Genomic DNA, 15,133 nt, shown 5'->3' on the forward strand with positions numbered 1-15,133 from the left:
TGTGTAGCTGCTGCGCCCTCTCTATAACATCGTAGATAGGGGTAACTGGGTGCGCTGAGAACGTTCGCGTTGTCAGATTCGATTTTGGCTCAACGGTTCCTTCGTAATCAGCGTTTAAGTGCGAAGAAGCCTTTTTTTTTATAATATATATATAAAAATAGTATTAAAGCTAAAAAGAAGGCGCTATATACACTATAGCCTAGGATTAAAGCTAGCTATAGAGAAGTTGCTTGATAAATTGAAAATAGATATAGACTAAAGAGTAGCTCTTCTTATATTGCTCTACTAAAGTAGAGGAGCTATAAAGCGAAAGTAGTAAAGACAATAAATAGAGGCTTTAAAAGCTTTAACTCTAGATTAATATAGATATAGTTACTATAAAGGAGTAAAAAGTATATAGAGAATAATAAATATATTATATAGATATAAAGAGGCTAAAAAAAATATACTATAAAGAAGTAGTAGATCTCTATAGCCTATAGCCCTTAGCTAAGATCCTATAAGTATATAAAGACCTTAGTAAAGTATAGAGCTCCCTATTTATATAGACCTATATAGGAGCTATTAGCCCACAGTAGTTCCTATTTTAGAAGAGAGTCCTAAATACGTCTATACTACTATATTACTAGAGTAAAGTACTATAGACTATTACCTATTTAGCAATATACTATAAAGACCTAAAGGTTATTATAGAAAAGCTTATAGTCTAGGACTAATATATAGTATTTATACTACTTAGGAGTAAAAGAGATATATAAACTTTTATAATATAGCTAATATATATAAAGCGTCTATATAAATACTAGTTTACCTTTAAGCTAAATATTAAAAATAAAGCTAAATATAATAGGGCTATAAAGAGCTAAGTAGATGAGCAAGCAACGTATAGTAGCTAGGGCTATATAGTAGAGGAGCCTTCTATAGGAGGCCCTAGGAATAATAATATAGGTAGGAAGAAGAGAAGGAGGAAGAGGCGTAGGAAGGTCAGCCTTTAATTGCCCTAGGCATGTATATAGCGCACTTAGCGGCAAGGATCCTCGTGCCAAGGGCATACTACGTAAGCAAGTGGTACGTAATAGGCTATATAGGCCGCCTATATCTCTACCGCTACTAGGCGGGAAAGGTAAGTTCTAGCAAGTTAGATAGATAGAACTTTGGGAAGCTCGCCCTGCGTAGCGGGGCGTAGCGCGGGCGCTACGCGTGAGTAGGTAGTGTATATAGAGGTGGAGGGACCGCTTGCCCTTAGGGGCGGGGCGCTTAGAGCCCCCTCGGTATAAGATTAATAATAATAATAATAATATATAAGCTTAGTTTCTAGCTAAAACATTTTGACACTCTAAAATAGTCTCTAAGATCATTTTGGCACTCTCCCTCTTGCGCGCTAAGGTAGTTAAAAGTTATTACACTACTTTAGTATAAGCTCTCCTGCAGGCTTAGCAGCCTTGGAGACCTTCAACCCACTCATTTTCACCATTATTCACCTCTATCTTGTTTCTACGCATCTAAGCACACTATCCGACAGCAAGTGCATTGACTACAGTCTGCTAGTGCAGCCCTTTACAAGAATACGTTCTAACCCCTTTCGCAGCTTCGGATCCATGCCCTGAGGACTCGGCCTCGCTGTGGCTCGGTCAACAAAGACCTGCACAAACTCCCCCACAGACCTAACCTCGACCTTGCCTTTCTCAAAGAGGGCTATCTCATATGTGACGCTCGAGTTTCCAATGCGGTTGACCCGCAGGGCGAGCTCTGCGCAAGCAGGGAATGAGATGGGCGCGAAGTAGTCGTTGTGGGAATGGACAACCATGCCGTACTGCTGCGAGGACGGGGGATGGAGCCCACATTGTTCAATCAAGTAGGTGTTGATGACAGAGTCGTAGAGGAAGTTGTAGATGGAATTGTTCATATGGTCATACATGTCGTTGTCGTTCCTGTCAGAAGAAGTGGGTCAGCTTCGCCGGGAGATTTTGGCGCAGTCTCCCGATTCGAGTTGCTATTCACCATCGTGTCCTGTACTCCATGATGTAGGGATAATCCGCCCTCGTGCGGCTTTTCAGGTCGCTGATATTTGGCATTGCGGTGGGACGCGGTTGGAAGAATTCGGAGGCTTTGTCGCTTAAGGAGCGTGAGCAAGCCAGCAAAGGCGGGAGAGGAACACAAACAATCACCTTTTCAGCTCTAGGGAGGGTGAGGGAGATCCGGTTCCCACCAACGGCATTAATCGGAAAGGAAAGGGCCTTATGGAGGTGCACCTTAACTAGTGGGTGGAACGAAGGGAAGCCGAGGTCCCGGCTGCGATCGGTTCGGCCGGTGCCCCTCCCCGTGCACTCGGAGCGGAGAAGGTGGGGCACCTGGGAAGCAATGCGGGTTCTCGCTATCACCCGTGGTCAACGCCCTACTTTTTCAGCTGAAAATCGCTGTTCCCGCCCTGTCGCTGCGAAGACGTCGAGGGAATCACTTGCAACCGAACCGGCGTTGCGCGAACAAGTCCGTAGCGCTCTGCGCTTGAATGACGGAGGGCTTTCAGGCGCGCACCGGCATTATCGTGGCTTCGTGCCAGGAGATGGCAGTTTCGACAAGCAGTCTCGACGCCTCGGGCGAGTCGAGGCGGGACCGAGAAGGCGCAACCCCCTCGGACGCCGGGCTCCAGCTGCCGCATTCACTTCCTCCAGAGAAATGGCCGTGGCCATACTATTTCGAAGACGGCCTCCGTCGGGTTTCTCCTTATTTTTACACATATAACACGTGGTGCAAAGAACGATGGCGTGGTCGCCAGCTCGTCGACATTTTCGAAAGCGAGTTCCGCGATCGGCCCCTTGAGTACTACCGCGCCGCCATGGTGTCCGGCCAGGTTGCTGTCAATGGCAAGACGGTCGGTCCAAATTACATTCTCAAGAACGGCGATCTCATATCCCACACCACGCATCGCCATGAACCGCCTGTCACCGCAGAACCCATCGGGATCATCCACGAGGACGAGGACATGGTGGTCATCAATAAGCCGTCGGGCCTGCCTGTCCACCCGGCTGGGCGCTACAACTACAACTCGGTCGTCGAGATCATGAAGCAAGAGCGAGGGCCCAATTTCGCACCGCGGCCGTGCAACAGGCTCGACCGGCTCACGAGCGGCATCATGTTTATCGCAAAACATGCCAAGGCGGCTGAGCAGCTGGGCGCCCAAATCCTCCGACGAAGCGTCCGCAAGGAATACATCGCCCGCGTTATCGGCCGATTCCCTGACGGCGAGGTTGTGTGCGATCAGCCCATCCTGCAGATCTCCCCCAAGCTTGGCTTGAACCGGGTGCGAGCCAACGGCAAACCCGCGAGGACAGTCTTCAAGCGTCTGGCCTACTATCCCCCAACTGCCAGCTCGGCACAGGCTCGACATTGCGGGCCGGAGACGGGCAAGCCCTCGACGGCTAACGAGCTCGGAGAAGCTGTTGAGCAGACCCGCCGTTGCGAGTCGCAGGAGGGATATTCCATCGTCCGGTGCTTGCCCGTAACGGGGAGAACCCATCAGATCCGAGTGCACCTACAATTCCTCGGGCATCCCATCCAAAACGACCCGATCTATGCCAACCAGAAGGTCTGGGGTCTCGATCTGGGCTGCAATGATGCCGAGGCCACCCAGAACACTGACGAGGATATCATCACTCGACTCTCGCGTATGGGCAAAGACCAAGTTGCCGACGCTGTCGCGTACCACGACGAGATGGTGGACGAATATTACAAACGGAAGGCCGAAAAAATGTCGGGCGAGGTTTGTGCGCTCTGCGGCACCCCACTGTACACCGACCCGGGAGAACAGGAGCTTTCCCTTTGGCTCCATAGTCTCCGGTATGAAGATGCTGAGGGAACGTGGAGCTATGCCAGTCCATTGCCCGCTTGGGCCTTGCCGCCGGAAGGGAGCTGTGGACCGACACAGGTTGGCGGCATGGAGGACTTGGTCGGAGCAGCTGGAATCGCCCCTGTTGAGTGAACACTGCATACCACGTGGTCGAGGCAGTCGTCCGATGGATGCTGTTGAGCTACGTGGGTCGGTCTGCCAGTGTTCCTTCATTGGTAGTTGTCGGCCGAAAGTCTCGGCAGCTGCCCCGAAGCAATAAGAGAACACACGGGGAAGGAGTCGCTCAAACCCTTGCCAAGCGCAACAGGTAAATTGTCTTCACACCGAGCTTCACTATCACACCTCTCTTTCTCTCCGCCCTGCTTGCCATGTCCCCAACCCAAACTACCCGTCTGACATGCACCTCTTAGCATCTGTTGTCACTTTGTTCCTCAAACCCCATGGAAATCCCCACGGCCCCCGTTTCTTCCCATTCCCGCGGCTGGATCACGGAGCCTGAGTCCAAGAGATGCCGTTCACTCAACGGTTTGATGTGCATGGCCCTTCGAAGGGTGCATCGAGTGGGAGTAGGTTTGACGCGGCCGATTAAAGGGTCGTGGAACGCCCTGCATCCCTTTGTCAGACCCCGGTACGATCTCATCCGGCTGGCTGGGTGAAGACGAGTCGTCTTGTTGGGTCTTGGCGATTTCTATCCACCGGAACTATTAAGGCGGTCGTCGCTGGTAGTTACTCAGACACGACTATGCCTAGCCCCCTCGTGCATTCGGCCAACAACCACGCCTAAGTGGAGTATACGGTGCTGTTGATGCACGCGTCCAGCCCTCAGCAGCGGAAAGCGTGGAGCATGTGCCCTCACGTGTCTCGAGGCAATCTCGTGCAAGCTCGGCACCTTTGCACTCGGCACCTCGAAGGCTTGAAGCTGCTTCTGAGAGGAGCCCGTTGTTCCCCTCTCCCCATTGCCTTCCAGCCTTTGTATGAGCTGGACTGCGAAGCGGCGCCGTCAAACCCCGATACGGTTTTCCTTCCCTCACCGCAGACTGCAGAGATGACGGGGCCGAGGCGTCCAGAAAGGATGAACCTACGCTTCGCCATCGCATGTTTCTGCCCGTCTAGCGAGGCCATCGACTTGCCGAACATTTGATAATCCAAGCTTTGGTTGAGTCTTACAGTCTCTCAAATCCAAGGTCGTGGGAGTGAGCTCAAAAGGAGAAGTGTCCCCCGCAAATCATGACATCTACCTTCCGCTTTGGTGTCTTCAGAACATCCTCTGTGCCACGCAAGTGGTTGGCTCGCGATATCCGAAACTCCTCCTCGTTTCCCTTCCCCCCCGCGTGGCAGTGTTGACTCCCTGCCTCAACACATGTACCAACAGTCCGCCATCAAAATTTCCAGTCTCATAAGAGGCAAGTCGACAATGTGCTGTCATGGAACGGGCGGCCATGTGATTAGTTATCCTAGGGTTAGGGTCAGTGGGAGCTGTCAAGACAGGCAGCGGAACATCCCCACTTTACCGCTTCGTCCTCAAGTAAACCCACTGCGGGGGCGATTCTCCCTCTTTTGGGACCGAGTTGATGTTTCAGCTTGGACACTCCGTTGGTTGGCTCCTTCGTGGGCGGCTGTCCATGTGGGGAAAACGGTTAGGTCTGGAAGCCAGGCAGGCGCCCTACGCAGGTGACCAGCGTCTCTCAAAGGTGACCGACGGATGCAGAGCGCGGCCAGAGGCCAGACCGGGAGGTGCGCGGGCAGACACGACGAGCGTTGATCGTACCACGATCGTTGACGAGGCATACACGGTATACGTATCGCGCAGGCCAAAGCCGGCTCGGCTCGTGAATTACTTGTACCTCACTCAGGATCAAGCCCGTCGAGCGGTCCCCAAGGTCTGTGGCATGAAAGTCGTGATATTTAGTGACTTCTGGCTGTCATTGCCGCCTGTGATCGCCTCGCAGGTAAGGGGTGTGGGTTGATACTGAAAGGCGTTAGAAGACATGAAGCAGCGATTGCCGAAGATTAGCGTGGCGGGCAATGCTGGTTTAGCAGCGGCAGTTGGACTTAGCTCCTGGCGCTGCTGCAACGGGGATCCCTGACTTGGTGCGATGGGGCAACTGGCCACTGCTCTGCTGCAAGGCTCGTCCTGGAGTATTCTTGCATGTGCTCCACTGTCGGGGGCAATCTGGACCTTGCCTTGTCGGTATGGAGAACTGAGCGGCCCCCGGTAGACGGTATAAGGCGCGCACACCCCGCGGTCAAGCGGTTGTTGGGTGGAGGGGACTGATTGGACCTCACGGCCGCCCTCGAGATAGAGACACAAGACCATCTGCCCGCCACCCCGCCGATACAGCGTGGTGTGGTGATCATCTTCATCCTTTCGCCCGCGGACCTCGCATACGCTGTCGCCTCGCAGCCGATACGTGGCCCGCCGCGCAGAGTTCGACTGACCGACCGGAAGCTCTCGGGCCGATCCAGAAGACAGAGCTGGAATATGTCACTACAATCTCCGCCGAAGGAGGTCTTCAAGCCTTCCAAGGGGAGGGGCAAAGGTGAGTGGGTAGCACCGGAGCTTCGCAGCCTGCCCGGACGCTCCGTCGATGAGCTGACCAAGTGATCCGCATGAAACAGGCGCCAGGCGCGTCAGCAATCTCTCGGAAGAACAGCGGAACAAGAAGCGCGAGAATGATCGGATAGCGCAGCAAAACATCCGGCGCCGCAATAAGGAGTTGATTGAGAGCCTCCAGAACGAGGTTGAGACGCTCCGGCAGCTGAAGCAGGTGCAGACGGGGATAGCACTCATGAACCGGGTCAATGAACTGCAGGCCCAGGTGCGAGAGCTGCGTGCGTCACAGAAGGCTTCCCTCATACACAGCGGGAGGCAGTATCCCTCCCCAGGTACGTCATCACTGGCGGGTGCGCTGCTCTTGTAACTTTCGTACCACGGTCCCTGACGCCAAGTCATGCCCAGTGTTCGAGGCGGAAAGGCTGCCGCCGGGCGCCGGACACTCGCCCGGCGAGTATAGCAGCGTGTCGCACAGTTTCGGGTCTCCCTACCTCCCGAGCGCGCACCCGTACGACCACTGGCCCAGCAGCGTGGTGCCCGCCCCTTCGGTGGTTACGGTGAACTCGGTGGCCTCGAGCCCCGGCGCATCTGGCACCGGCGAGGAGTTCACGCCGGGATACGCGCACACGAGCGTGCCCATGATGGACGGAGCCGTTGTGGGCAGAAACACGTCCCCTCCGGACGCCGAATCCGGCAAAGGAGAGTACGGAGGGATTGACGCAGGTATGGCGGCAGAACCGCGGCAACCGGCCGACCCACCGGACCCTGGAGTTCCCTTTCGTACTGACTGACGTGATTCGGACCACCAGGAGCTTCTCCCGGGAGAGGATTCTCGAGCCACAAGGCCCCGCACTCTTCGTCCGGGTACATACCAGAGTCTCCCTGGCCTGTGTACCCAACGGGCCCTTATTACGCACAAACGGCCCTCTGACGGGGAGGAATCACGGGCCAGCCTGCGCAGGAGCTGATCCAGTTGGGAGGGTCCGGACGTTGTGATGTTGAGGGACGGACGGAAGAGGGATAGATGGGTGGGAGCAGCGGCGCCATGCTTGCTCCCGGCTGCTGCCCAGCAAGCCGAATGGTTTAGATTTGGCGTGAATGCACAGAGGAGAGAGACAGGGCGGCGTGGATCGGCTCCGGTCATACCGTCATAGCTATTAGATCGCGAACAGCATGGCCTCGAGGGTTGGGATCAGCATTCGGATTATTATGTGACGGCGTTGGGAGGCCGTTTCGGTATTTGGAGTTAGCCGGACCGGCCACGGAGTTGGGGACTGGGTTCTGCGGAAGTGGACAGCGATGTGAATGCGTCGACGCTCCGCGCCGGGGGAGGGGTATAGGGGAAGGGGGGAAGAAGGGGTGTTGGTGGTTTAGACTCGATGGTATCGAGCGCTGCCCAGGGAGCTTGTATTCGGCTAGTATGCATGTACTCGTCGTAATATACAAACAAGGAGTAGGTGTATGGTGTGTTAAGGGCTCGCTTCCCATGTCCTTGCTCAGGTAGGTAGGCACCTCTCCTAACTTGCCTGGTTGCCAGACTTGCAGAGCAAGCGAGAGCTCTCCGGCAAAGCCGTTCCAGGTTCGCTCATTAGCCCGCCGTGTGCTGTCTTCATCGAAATGTAGCTTTCCCGCGGTATCCTGGAGATTGATGCCTGCCATACTCAGTGTACTGTAACAGAAGACCAGGTCCGACGCTGCACCAGATACCCACAGGGGTGGGCCGAACTGGCATCTGTGCGCTTGTCGGAAGGCTGCCTGTGATACTGTGATCACAGTCCGTGATGCGCGTGATCGGACCCATCTGTTCCGCTAGCTAGAGATGGGTTGTCAAATAACGTTAGTTCATCAGCGACGGGAGAGCCGGCGTTTGCAACCTTGTCCTACATATCCCGTCTTACAGTTACACAGTACAGGGAAACATCAACAGCAATAACGAAACAGCACATTGTATTCCATACTTCCGGACTACTTCCTAGTCCACACCAAAGACGCTCGTGATTTACGGGCAGCCAAACGTCAACCCAACATCTTCCAGCCCGAGGGTAAAGCTGTATCTCGTTGCGGAGCTCTGCTGTTACACTGGTAAGGGCACGGTGGGAGCAGAGATGATGGATGGATGGCGGCTTTCGCCGCCAAGCTGTGGCGACGGGGAAGTTCCGTCGTTGTGTACGGATTAACTTGCGGCAAGTGGATATGCGATGCGTACGGTGTGAAACGGAGCAGGCTTATCGGGTAAGGATCCTCTGGTTGGTTGTCCGTAGGTTGGCGCGTCGGCTCGTGGTTCGACGGCGGCAGGGAAGCCTTCAGCTCTTTAACGACAAATCATAACATCCCAAGTCTCCTCGGTCCTTCGCACGAGGGCGGCAACAGCATGCGCGTGCCTCCGTCCGCCACACCGGGAGGCACGGTGCTACAAACGAGCGGAAAGGGGTAACACCTCCAACCTTACCAGTCTTGGGTGATTTGCAAGACTCAGCGAGTTCACAGTAGCCTCTGGGCGAGGAACCTAAACCCTGCAGACCGCAAGCTTCGAAAGTGGTCCACATGGCGGAGTGCAGTCTGCGTATACTCGTATTGTGGGCTCGTCCTTCCTCGCGCTTTAGGCGTTGGTCTGCGGCACCGAATGAGGGAAGGTGTTCGGCACGTTGGCCACTGCATCGGATAACGCGGTTGCAGCCCGTTCAACCTGGTTGGCGAGGGCGCCGTTTGCTCTACTACCAATGTCCGGGCCGACAGGGAAGTCCGGATATTGGAGACAAACCCAGAGAGTAATGAGGAGCTACAACACAGAACCCAAGCTGCTTGCAGCTATGCACTGCCCACGGGAAGAGTGAGCTTTTTTTTGGCCGGGAGGGTGTGAACGGGGAGCTTCTCAGCGGCATGAAGCGGCAAGCGCTTTCCTTACCCTTGAAGATTACTAGGTAAGGAGATGCTGGCCAAATGCTGTGGCGAGTTAGCCACCATGGACTGAGGTAAGAGCTTTGTGACGGACCGCGTTACGACCGTAATATGGGGGCGAGTAGAAAGAGGGAATGGTAAGGAGAAAACCACGCTCGGTCTCTTCGGAGAGATATTGGCCTGTGAAGCCATGGATAGCTGGACTTGCAAGTCCAGATGTGAAACAGTTGTCGATGGGCAGAAGTGGCGGGGGCCGAAAAGCACGGACCATCAGCAGGGTAATTGGCTGATGACGCGATAGATAGCGTGGCGGCAAAGTGACGTATGGGAGGGGAGGTTGGTTGAAGTCGCGGCAGCGGTGCTGAGGAGGAGTATCCGGTCTCGGCCAAGAGGGTATGAAGTGCGGGCGGTTGTCGTTGCCCAGCTCGCGGGAGACTCTCCCACACCGCGCCAGCAGCTAGCGGCAAGTTCGAGGCAAGCATCATCTCGAGGACATCGGCTCTGAGACAAAGGGGGCATTTGGCTGGCAAAACCACACCGGCGTGTAGGCCAGGTCCAAATGTCCAATTCCAGTGACTGGGAGGTCGAAAACGAACCGTATTGGCAGCATAGACGCTTGTGCGGTATTCCCTCCGTGTTGCAAGAACTCGGGTTCTGCGGGCCTTTCAACCGCGACCTGAGTTGCGAATGATATTGTCCCTCTTCGGTTCTCCGCTGCCGGGTGATAGATGGTTCAGAGCGTCACAAAAAGGGGAAAAAAAAAAGGAGAATTGGCAGGATAGGAATGTTGAGAGTGCTCTGCTTGGCATTGCTTGACGGCTTGACTGCTGGATCCTTATTGGCGTTGAGTTCGCCTCTGCCGCTTGAGGTGAGGTCGGAAGGGAGGTTAGTTCCTTGCTCTCCTTAACGTCGCCTACTACCTTCCCGAATACACTAGGATCTCAAACACCGGCCCGAAACGGTCTACGAAATTTTGCCAAAAGAACTTTGCCAGCTGAGATCGGTCCAGTGTTCTAGATCCTAGGGTGTTCGGGAAGGTAGTAGGCGACGTTATTGGTCGCCCAATTCTCATCGGTGAGGCGCCCCAGCCGCTGCGCCCCACGCCACCGCTAGTTAGTGGTGGCGTCCTTTCGCAATCCGCTCCCTGGCCTGAGCAAAGGCTCACAACAACGCCAAAAAACCCCACTACCCCACACCCCCACCACCTCCCCACCGAACATCGGCCTTAACCGTGTGGCGGTATTCCCGCTTTCTGGAGGCAGTTTCACGGACAGGTGCGCAACGCGGAAGAGAAGATGTACACAGAAGGCATCTTGATGAGAGTGTCTAGACGTTAGCTAGGCAACTCCTTGATACAGCACCTAAAGTAAGGTAGGTAGCTTATTCTGGCCCGCGCTAGATGTTCCGGGCAAGTCTTGCAGAGTAAGCGGGAGGTCGGTCCCAAAATGCTACTGTGCAGCAAGGCGCCGGTTTGCGGTGCCCAAATTCCCTCGCTTTGCCTGGTTTGATCAAATCCACTTCGGTGTTTAACGGCTGTGGAGATCCGGGCCTCCGGTGGCATCGTCCATCGGCGTCTCGCTCCCAGGGGGGAGGAAAACCGCAGCGGTTGATGCGCACCTTACCCCGCCCCACATAACACCGAGTTGTCCACCCTTCCGGGGTCTTCAAGCTGCCCCCATCTCATTGACCGGGTCGACAGTCGCGGTGCTGGCCAACTCTGCCGTCTTTTCTCCTCAAGGCGCCCACGACCGGTTTCAGGACCACCGAGAGAAATCTTGACTTCCGACTTCGTCTACGATCGATCCCCTCTTCTACACTATTGGCACATTCCGTCGCCTACTCGCCGATGAGCGACCACAACGTGAATGGCGAAGTTGCTGCGCCGGACAATGCGGTAGGCGAGCACGATGATATTCGCCTGGCCCGGCTGCCGTCGCCTGAGCGCCTGCCGGGCAGGGCCTCGGAAAGCGCCTCCCCGCCCGAGCAAGGCCGGGATGACCTTCCCGGAGACGTGCCCGTGAGGTCTCCCGACAGTTCCTCGCAGACGACGCGGCCGGGGAACCCGGTCTCCTGGAAGGACCTCCCTCGCAAGGACCAACTCTGCGTCATCACCTTGTCAAGGCTGAGCGAGCCGCTCGTGCAGACCTCGATCCAGTCCTATATGTTCTACCAGCTCAAGTGGTTCGACCCAACCCTACCGGACTCGGTCATTTCGAGCCAGGCTGGCATCCTGCAGTATGCGTTCCCCCCCCCCCCCCCCTTTCCGTGCCCGTGATCGTGCCCCACGCAGGAACTGAGTGGACTGATGCAACTCCTGTATGTAGTGCGAGCTTCACGGCCGCGCAGTTTATCACTGCCATGATGTGGGGCCGTATTGCTGACTCCAGCCGGTTCGGCCGCAAGACCGTCTTGATGATCGGTCTCGCCGGTACAAGTGAGTCCAGGGACTCATCACACCCCTCCTCAGCCCTGTGTTGACGCCCTGTTCAGTGCTGTCGTGTATTGGCTTCGCTTTCTCCACCTCGTTTGCTCAAGCTCTGTTCTTCAGGTCCATCGGCGGCATTACGAACGGTAATGTGGGCGTGCTAAGAACCATGTGAGGTTGATTCCTCGGCCAATTCCACTATTGTGGTCCCGCCACTAATTCGAAGCCCATAATAGGATCAGCGAGACAGTTAGGGAGAAGAAGTGAGTCTGTTCGCTTAAAACACCCCCCCCCCCCCCCTTTTTTTTTTCTTTTTTTTTTTCTTTTTTTTTTTTCCCAACCTCAACCCCGAGCCCCCGTGCCTCTGTTTCCCGCTTCCGACCTGTCCTGCAGCATACTCAAACACAATGTGAACTCTAGGTACCAGTCCAGGGCGTTTCTGCTACTGCCCATGACCTTCAACATCGGTGTCATCATCGGGCCCATTCTCGGAGGCATCCTCTCGGACCCCGCCGGGAGTTATCCCAGCCTGTTTGGCCACATCGACTTTTTCAATCGCTTCCCATATGCCACCCCGAACCTTGTTTCCGCCTTCTTTCTCTTCTGCGCGATGCTTGGCGTGTGGCTGTTCCTGGAAGAGGTGAGTGTAGCCCTAAAACCATGCTTTGATACTTCTTGCCAGTGTTGCTGACCACCACCCAGACGCTCGACTCGCGGTTGGACAAGCGCGACAGGGGGTTGGAGCTAGGACGATGGTTGCGTGGGTTGCTTTCGGGTCACCGCTCCGGGGCTGCATACATGCCGCTGGCGAGCCAGGACACCAGTTCCGATTTTGATGTCCCGCACCTGGATGGGCTGAGATACTCAGGCCAGCCCTCGATTTCTGATGCCACGCCGACACCGAAACATCCCCGACGCCGGTATACCCAGAGGCTCGCCTTCCGCCGCATCTTCACCGCGAATGTCGTCTCTACACTTACCTCCAGCTTCCTCCTGGCTTTCCACCTCGGCACCTTCAACTCTCTTTGGTTCGTCTTCCTCTCCACCCCCGTCTACGATCCGGCCCGCGGACCGGAGTCGCCCGAAGCCCTCGAGCGCCGATTGCCGTTCATCTTTACCGGAGGTCTTGGCCTCCGGCCGCCCCAGGTGGGCATGGCAATGGCCACCCTCGGCATGATCGGGATTGGGCTCCAGCTCGGCATTTACCCCCGGCTCTCGGCATGGCTCGGCACCGTCAAGAGCTGGCGTCTATTCCTCCTCGTCTTCCCTTTCACGTACTTCATGGTGCCATACTTGAGCCTGGTGCCTTCTGTCAGTCCCCCGCCGCACCCAAAAGATGGCTTTGCCGTCTGGGCGGCCATTGTGGGCTTGGTATCTTTCCAGGTCATTGGCCGCACCTTCGCGCTTCCGGCACAGACTATCCTCGTCAATAACTGCTCGCCCCACCCCAGCGTCCTCGGCACAATCCATGGGATCGGGCAGAGCGTGAGTAGTTTTGCAAGAACCATGGGGCCTATGCTCTGCAGCTACTGGTATGGTGTAGGCTTGGCCAAGGGGGTCGTGGGTGCCGTCTTTTGGGGGCTTAGTGGAGTTGCAGCTTTGAACGTTTTAGCGAGCCTCCGTGTTCGCGAGGGTGATGGGCACGAGATATGGCTCGAGGGCGACGAGGATGACGAAGCGGGATCCGGACGCCATTGAGGCGGGTAGGCTGCAGTGCGGGAAGAAGAACCGGGAGGAGCCGAAAATGAAGAAGTCATCACCTTGGCAGGTATTCGTGCAGCCAAACAGCATAGACCGGCCAAACTGTCAATTTTACCGCCATTGGCCAGCCACGAGGGAGGCTAACTGCCCGAGGGAACCAAGACCATCCCTACATTCACTTTGAGCAGTCCAGCGTCCTGTTGTAAAATCCATGTCTTCCTCGTCGTAGGCAACCATGTCTCTCAACCAGGCATTCCCGATAAGAAGCAAGGCACGGCTCCACAGGGTAACCCCTCTTCTTCGCCCAGCCTCCGTCCTTTGTCCAGCCACAGCAGCGAATTACCAAGTAGAGCACCACAGCGCCAAGAGAAAAGCAAAAAATAAAGAGGGAAAATGCAGTCACGCCGAGTGCTGAGACTCGGAGGACAGAGAATTGTCATTGACACAGTACCACTCACGCCCGAGGCCTTCGCGCCGTTCGGCGACGTGGTCCAAAACCCGCGGCCGGACGTCCACCCAGCTTCGGCCGTAGCGGCACCGTCACTGCTAACGCCCATCGACGCCGTAATCGCCAACCAAGGCTCGGCCATCAAATACCAGCATGTCTCGCGTCAGGTAAACCTCTACGACCAGGCGCCGAGCGGCCGTCCGGGGTCGGCAATCATGAGCATCTTTGCCTGCGCAGCTCGCGCCCGCATCCCGGACTCGCACCCCCCGGTCTCGGCTCCGGCTCCGGGTCCGGGCCAGGAGAACCCGGAACCCACTTTTGCGGTTTCGGTCTTGGAACGCCACCCCTTCACCACACAGACCTTCGTGCCGCTCACCGCCAATCCCGCCGCGCGCTATCTGGTCGTTGTCGCCCCGACCCTCCCGCCCAAGGACAGCGACGCGTCGCTCCCCGTCCCGGACCACCTCCCACCCTCCGCAGACTACCGGCGCCCTCTCCCCGGCGGCGGCATGCCCGACCTCCGCCGTCTCCGCGCGTTTGTGGCGACAGCTGCCCAGGCCGTGACCTACGGCGCGGGGACCTGGCACGCGCCGATGGTGGCCCTGGGGGAGGAGGGGACGGCGGTGGACTTCGTCGTGCTGCAGTTTGCCAACGGAGTCGGGGTGGAGGATTGTCAGGAGGTTTTTCTGGAGGCAGAATCGTCGCGGCCGGGGACTGGTCCTGAAGAAGGGGTTTTGGTCAAGCTTGGATCGTTGGTGGAGCAGCAGGGGAGACAGTCGGGGAATCTGCCAAGGCTGTGACCTTGGCCTCTGCCCGTTTAGCATAACAGCTGCTGAGACCCTGTGCGCCATGGGCGTCCGAACGTAGGTCCGAAGCAGGGCGGTCTTGGAATGATTAGCAGCTAAATGCCATCGTGCCATGGAGGGTCACAGACCAATGAGCCACCTGATGCGGCCAGCCAAGCATCTTACCTAGTGCTCTACACAGTAGGTTGCACCAGATGCATCTCGACGCATCGAATCGGCCTGCCTGTGATCAACGCGATGGCTGGGTTGAGGAGGTTGCCCCCGAGGGAGTTCACCCCGGGCACGGGGGCGCAGATATCGATTCAGCACTGATATTGTGGGCTCAGGATTGCTTATACAGTGTATTGTCCTACAGCCGCGGCTACCCACAAGTGACTCCTGCTGTCCATCATAAAACTACAACAGAAGTCCCTCAATATACCGTACATATGACAGATTCCAACAATCTGTAGCA

At 56.1% G+C, this 15,133-nt stretch overlaps 5 protein-coding genes across 5 annotated transcripts; 4 read left to right on the forward strand and 1 right to left on the reverse strand.

The window, feature by feature from the left end:
• Positions 1–1,306: 1,306 nt before the first annotated feature.
• On the reverse strand, positions 1,307–2,302 carry THITE_2110689 (uncharacterized protein). The gene is made up of 2 exons (XM_003650792.1): positions 2,002–2,302; positions 1,307–1,931 (listed from the first exon to the last, which is right to left on the reverse strand). Exons 1-2 carry the CDS (start codon positions 2,073–2,075, stop codon positions 1,535–1,537), a joined length of 471 nt encoding a protein of 156 aa, XP_003650840.1. The 5' UTR covers positions 2,076–2,302; the 3' UTR covers positions 1,307–1,534.
• A 92-nt stretch (positions 2,303–2,394) lies between these two features.
• THITE_2110690 (pseudouridine synthase) lies at positions 2,395–4,338 on the forward strand. The gene is made up of 2 exons (XM_003650793.1): positions 2,395–4,154; positions 4,258–4,338. The coding sequence occupies exon 1, from the start codon at positions 2,510–2,512 to the stop codon at positions 3,977–3,979; it is 1,470 nt and encodes a 489-aa protein (XP_003650841.1). The 5' UTR covers positions 2,395–2,509; the 3' UTR covers positions 3,980–4,154; positions 4,258–4,338.
• A 1,991-nt stretch (positions 4,339–6,329) lies between these two features.
• On the forward strand, positions 6,330–7,332 carry THITE_2142391 (uncharacterized protein; the record flags this gene model as incomplete). Its single annotated transcript, XM_003650794.1, has 4 exons — positions 6,330–6,387; positions 6,467–6,733; positions 6,807–7,124; positions 7,211–7,332. 4 exons carry the CDS (start codon positions 6,330–6,332, stop codon positions 7,330–7,332), a joined length of 765 nt encoding a protein of 254 aa, XP_003650842.1.
• A 4,201-nt stretch (positions 7,333–11,533) lies between these two features.
• THITE_2110696 (uncharacterized protein) lies at positions 11,534–13,620 on the forward strand. Its single transcript, XM_003650795.1, has 5 exons — positions 11,534–11,733; positions 11,790–11,895; positions 11,961–11,987; positions 12,145–12,364; positions 12,427–13,620. Exons 1-5 carry the CDS (start codon positions 11,661–11,663, stop codon positions 13,420–13,422), a joined length of 1,422 nt encoding a protein of 473 aa, XP_003650843.1. The 5' UTR covers positions 11,534–11,660; the 3' UTR covers positions 13,423–13,620.
• THITE_2169707 (uncharacterized protein) lies at positions 13,572–15,032 on the forward strand. Its single transcript, XM_003650796.1, has one exon. It carries the CDS (start codon positions 13,819–13,821, stop codon positions 14,671–14,673), a length of 855 nt encoding a protein of 284 aa, XP_003650844.1. The 5' UTR covers positions 13,572–13,818; the 3' UTR covers positions 14,674–15,032.
• The last annotated feature ends 101 nt before the right edge of the window (positions 15,033–15,133 follow it).

This window comes from Thermothielavioides terrestris, chromosome 1 (assembly GCF_000226115.1).
Source record: "Thermothielavioides terrestris NRRL 8126 chromosome 1, complete sequence".
NCBI lineage: Eukaryota > Fungi > Ascomycota > Sordariomycetes > Sordariales > Chaetomiaceae > Thermothielavioides > Thermothielavioides terrestris.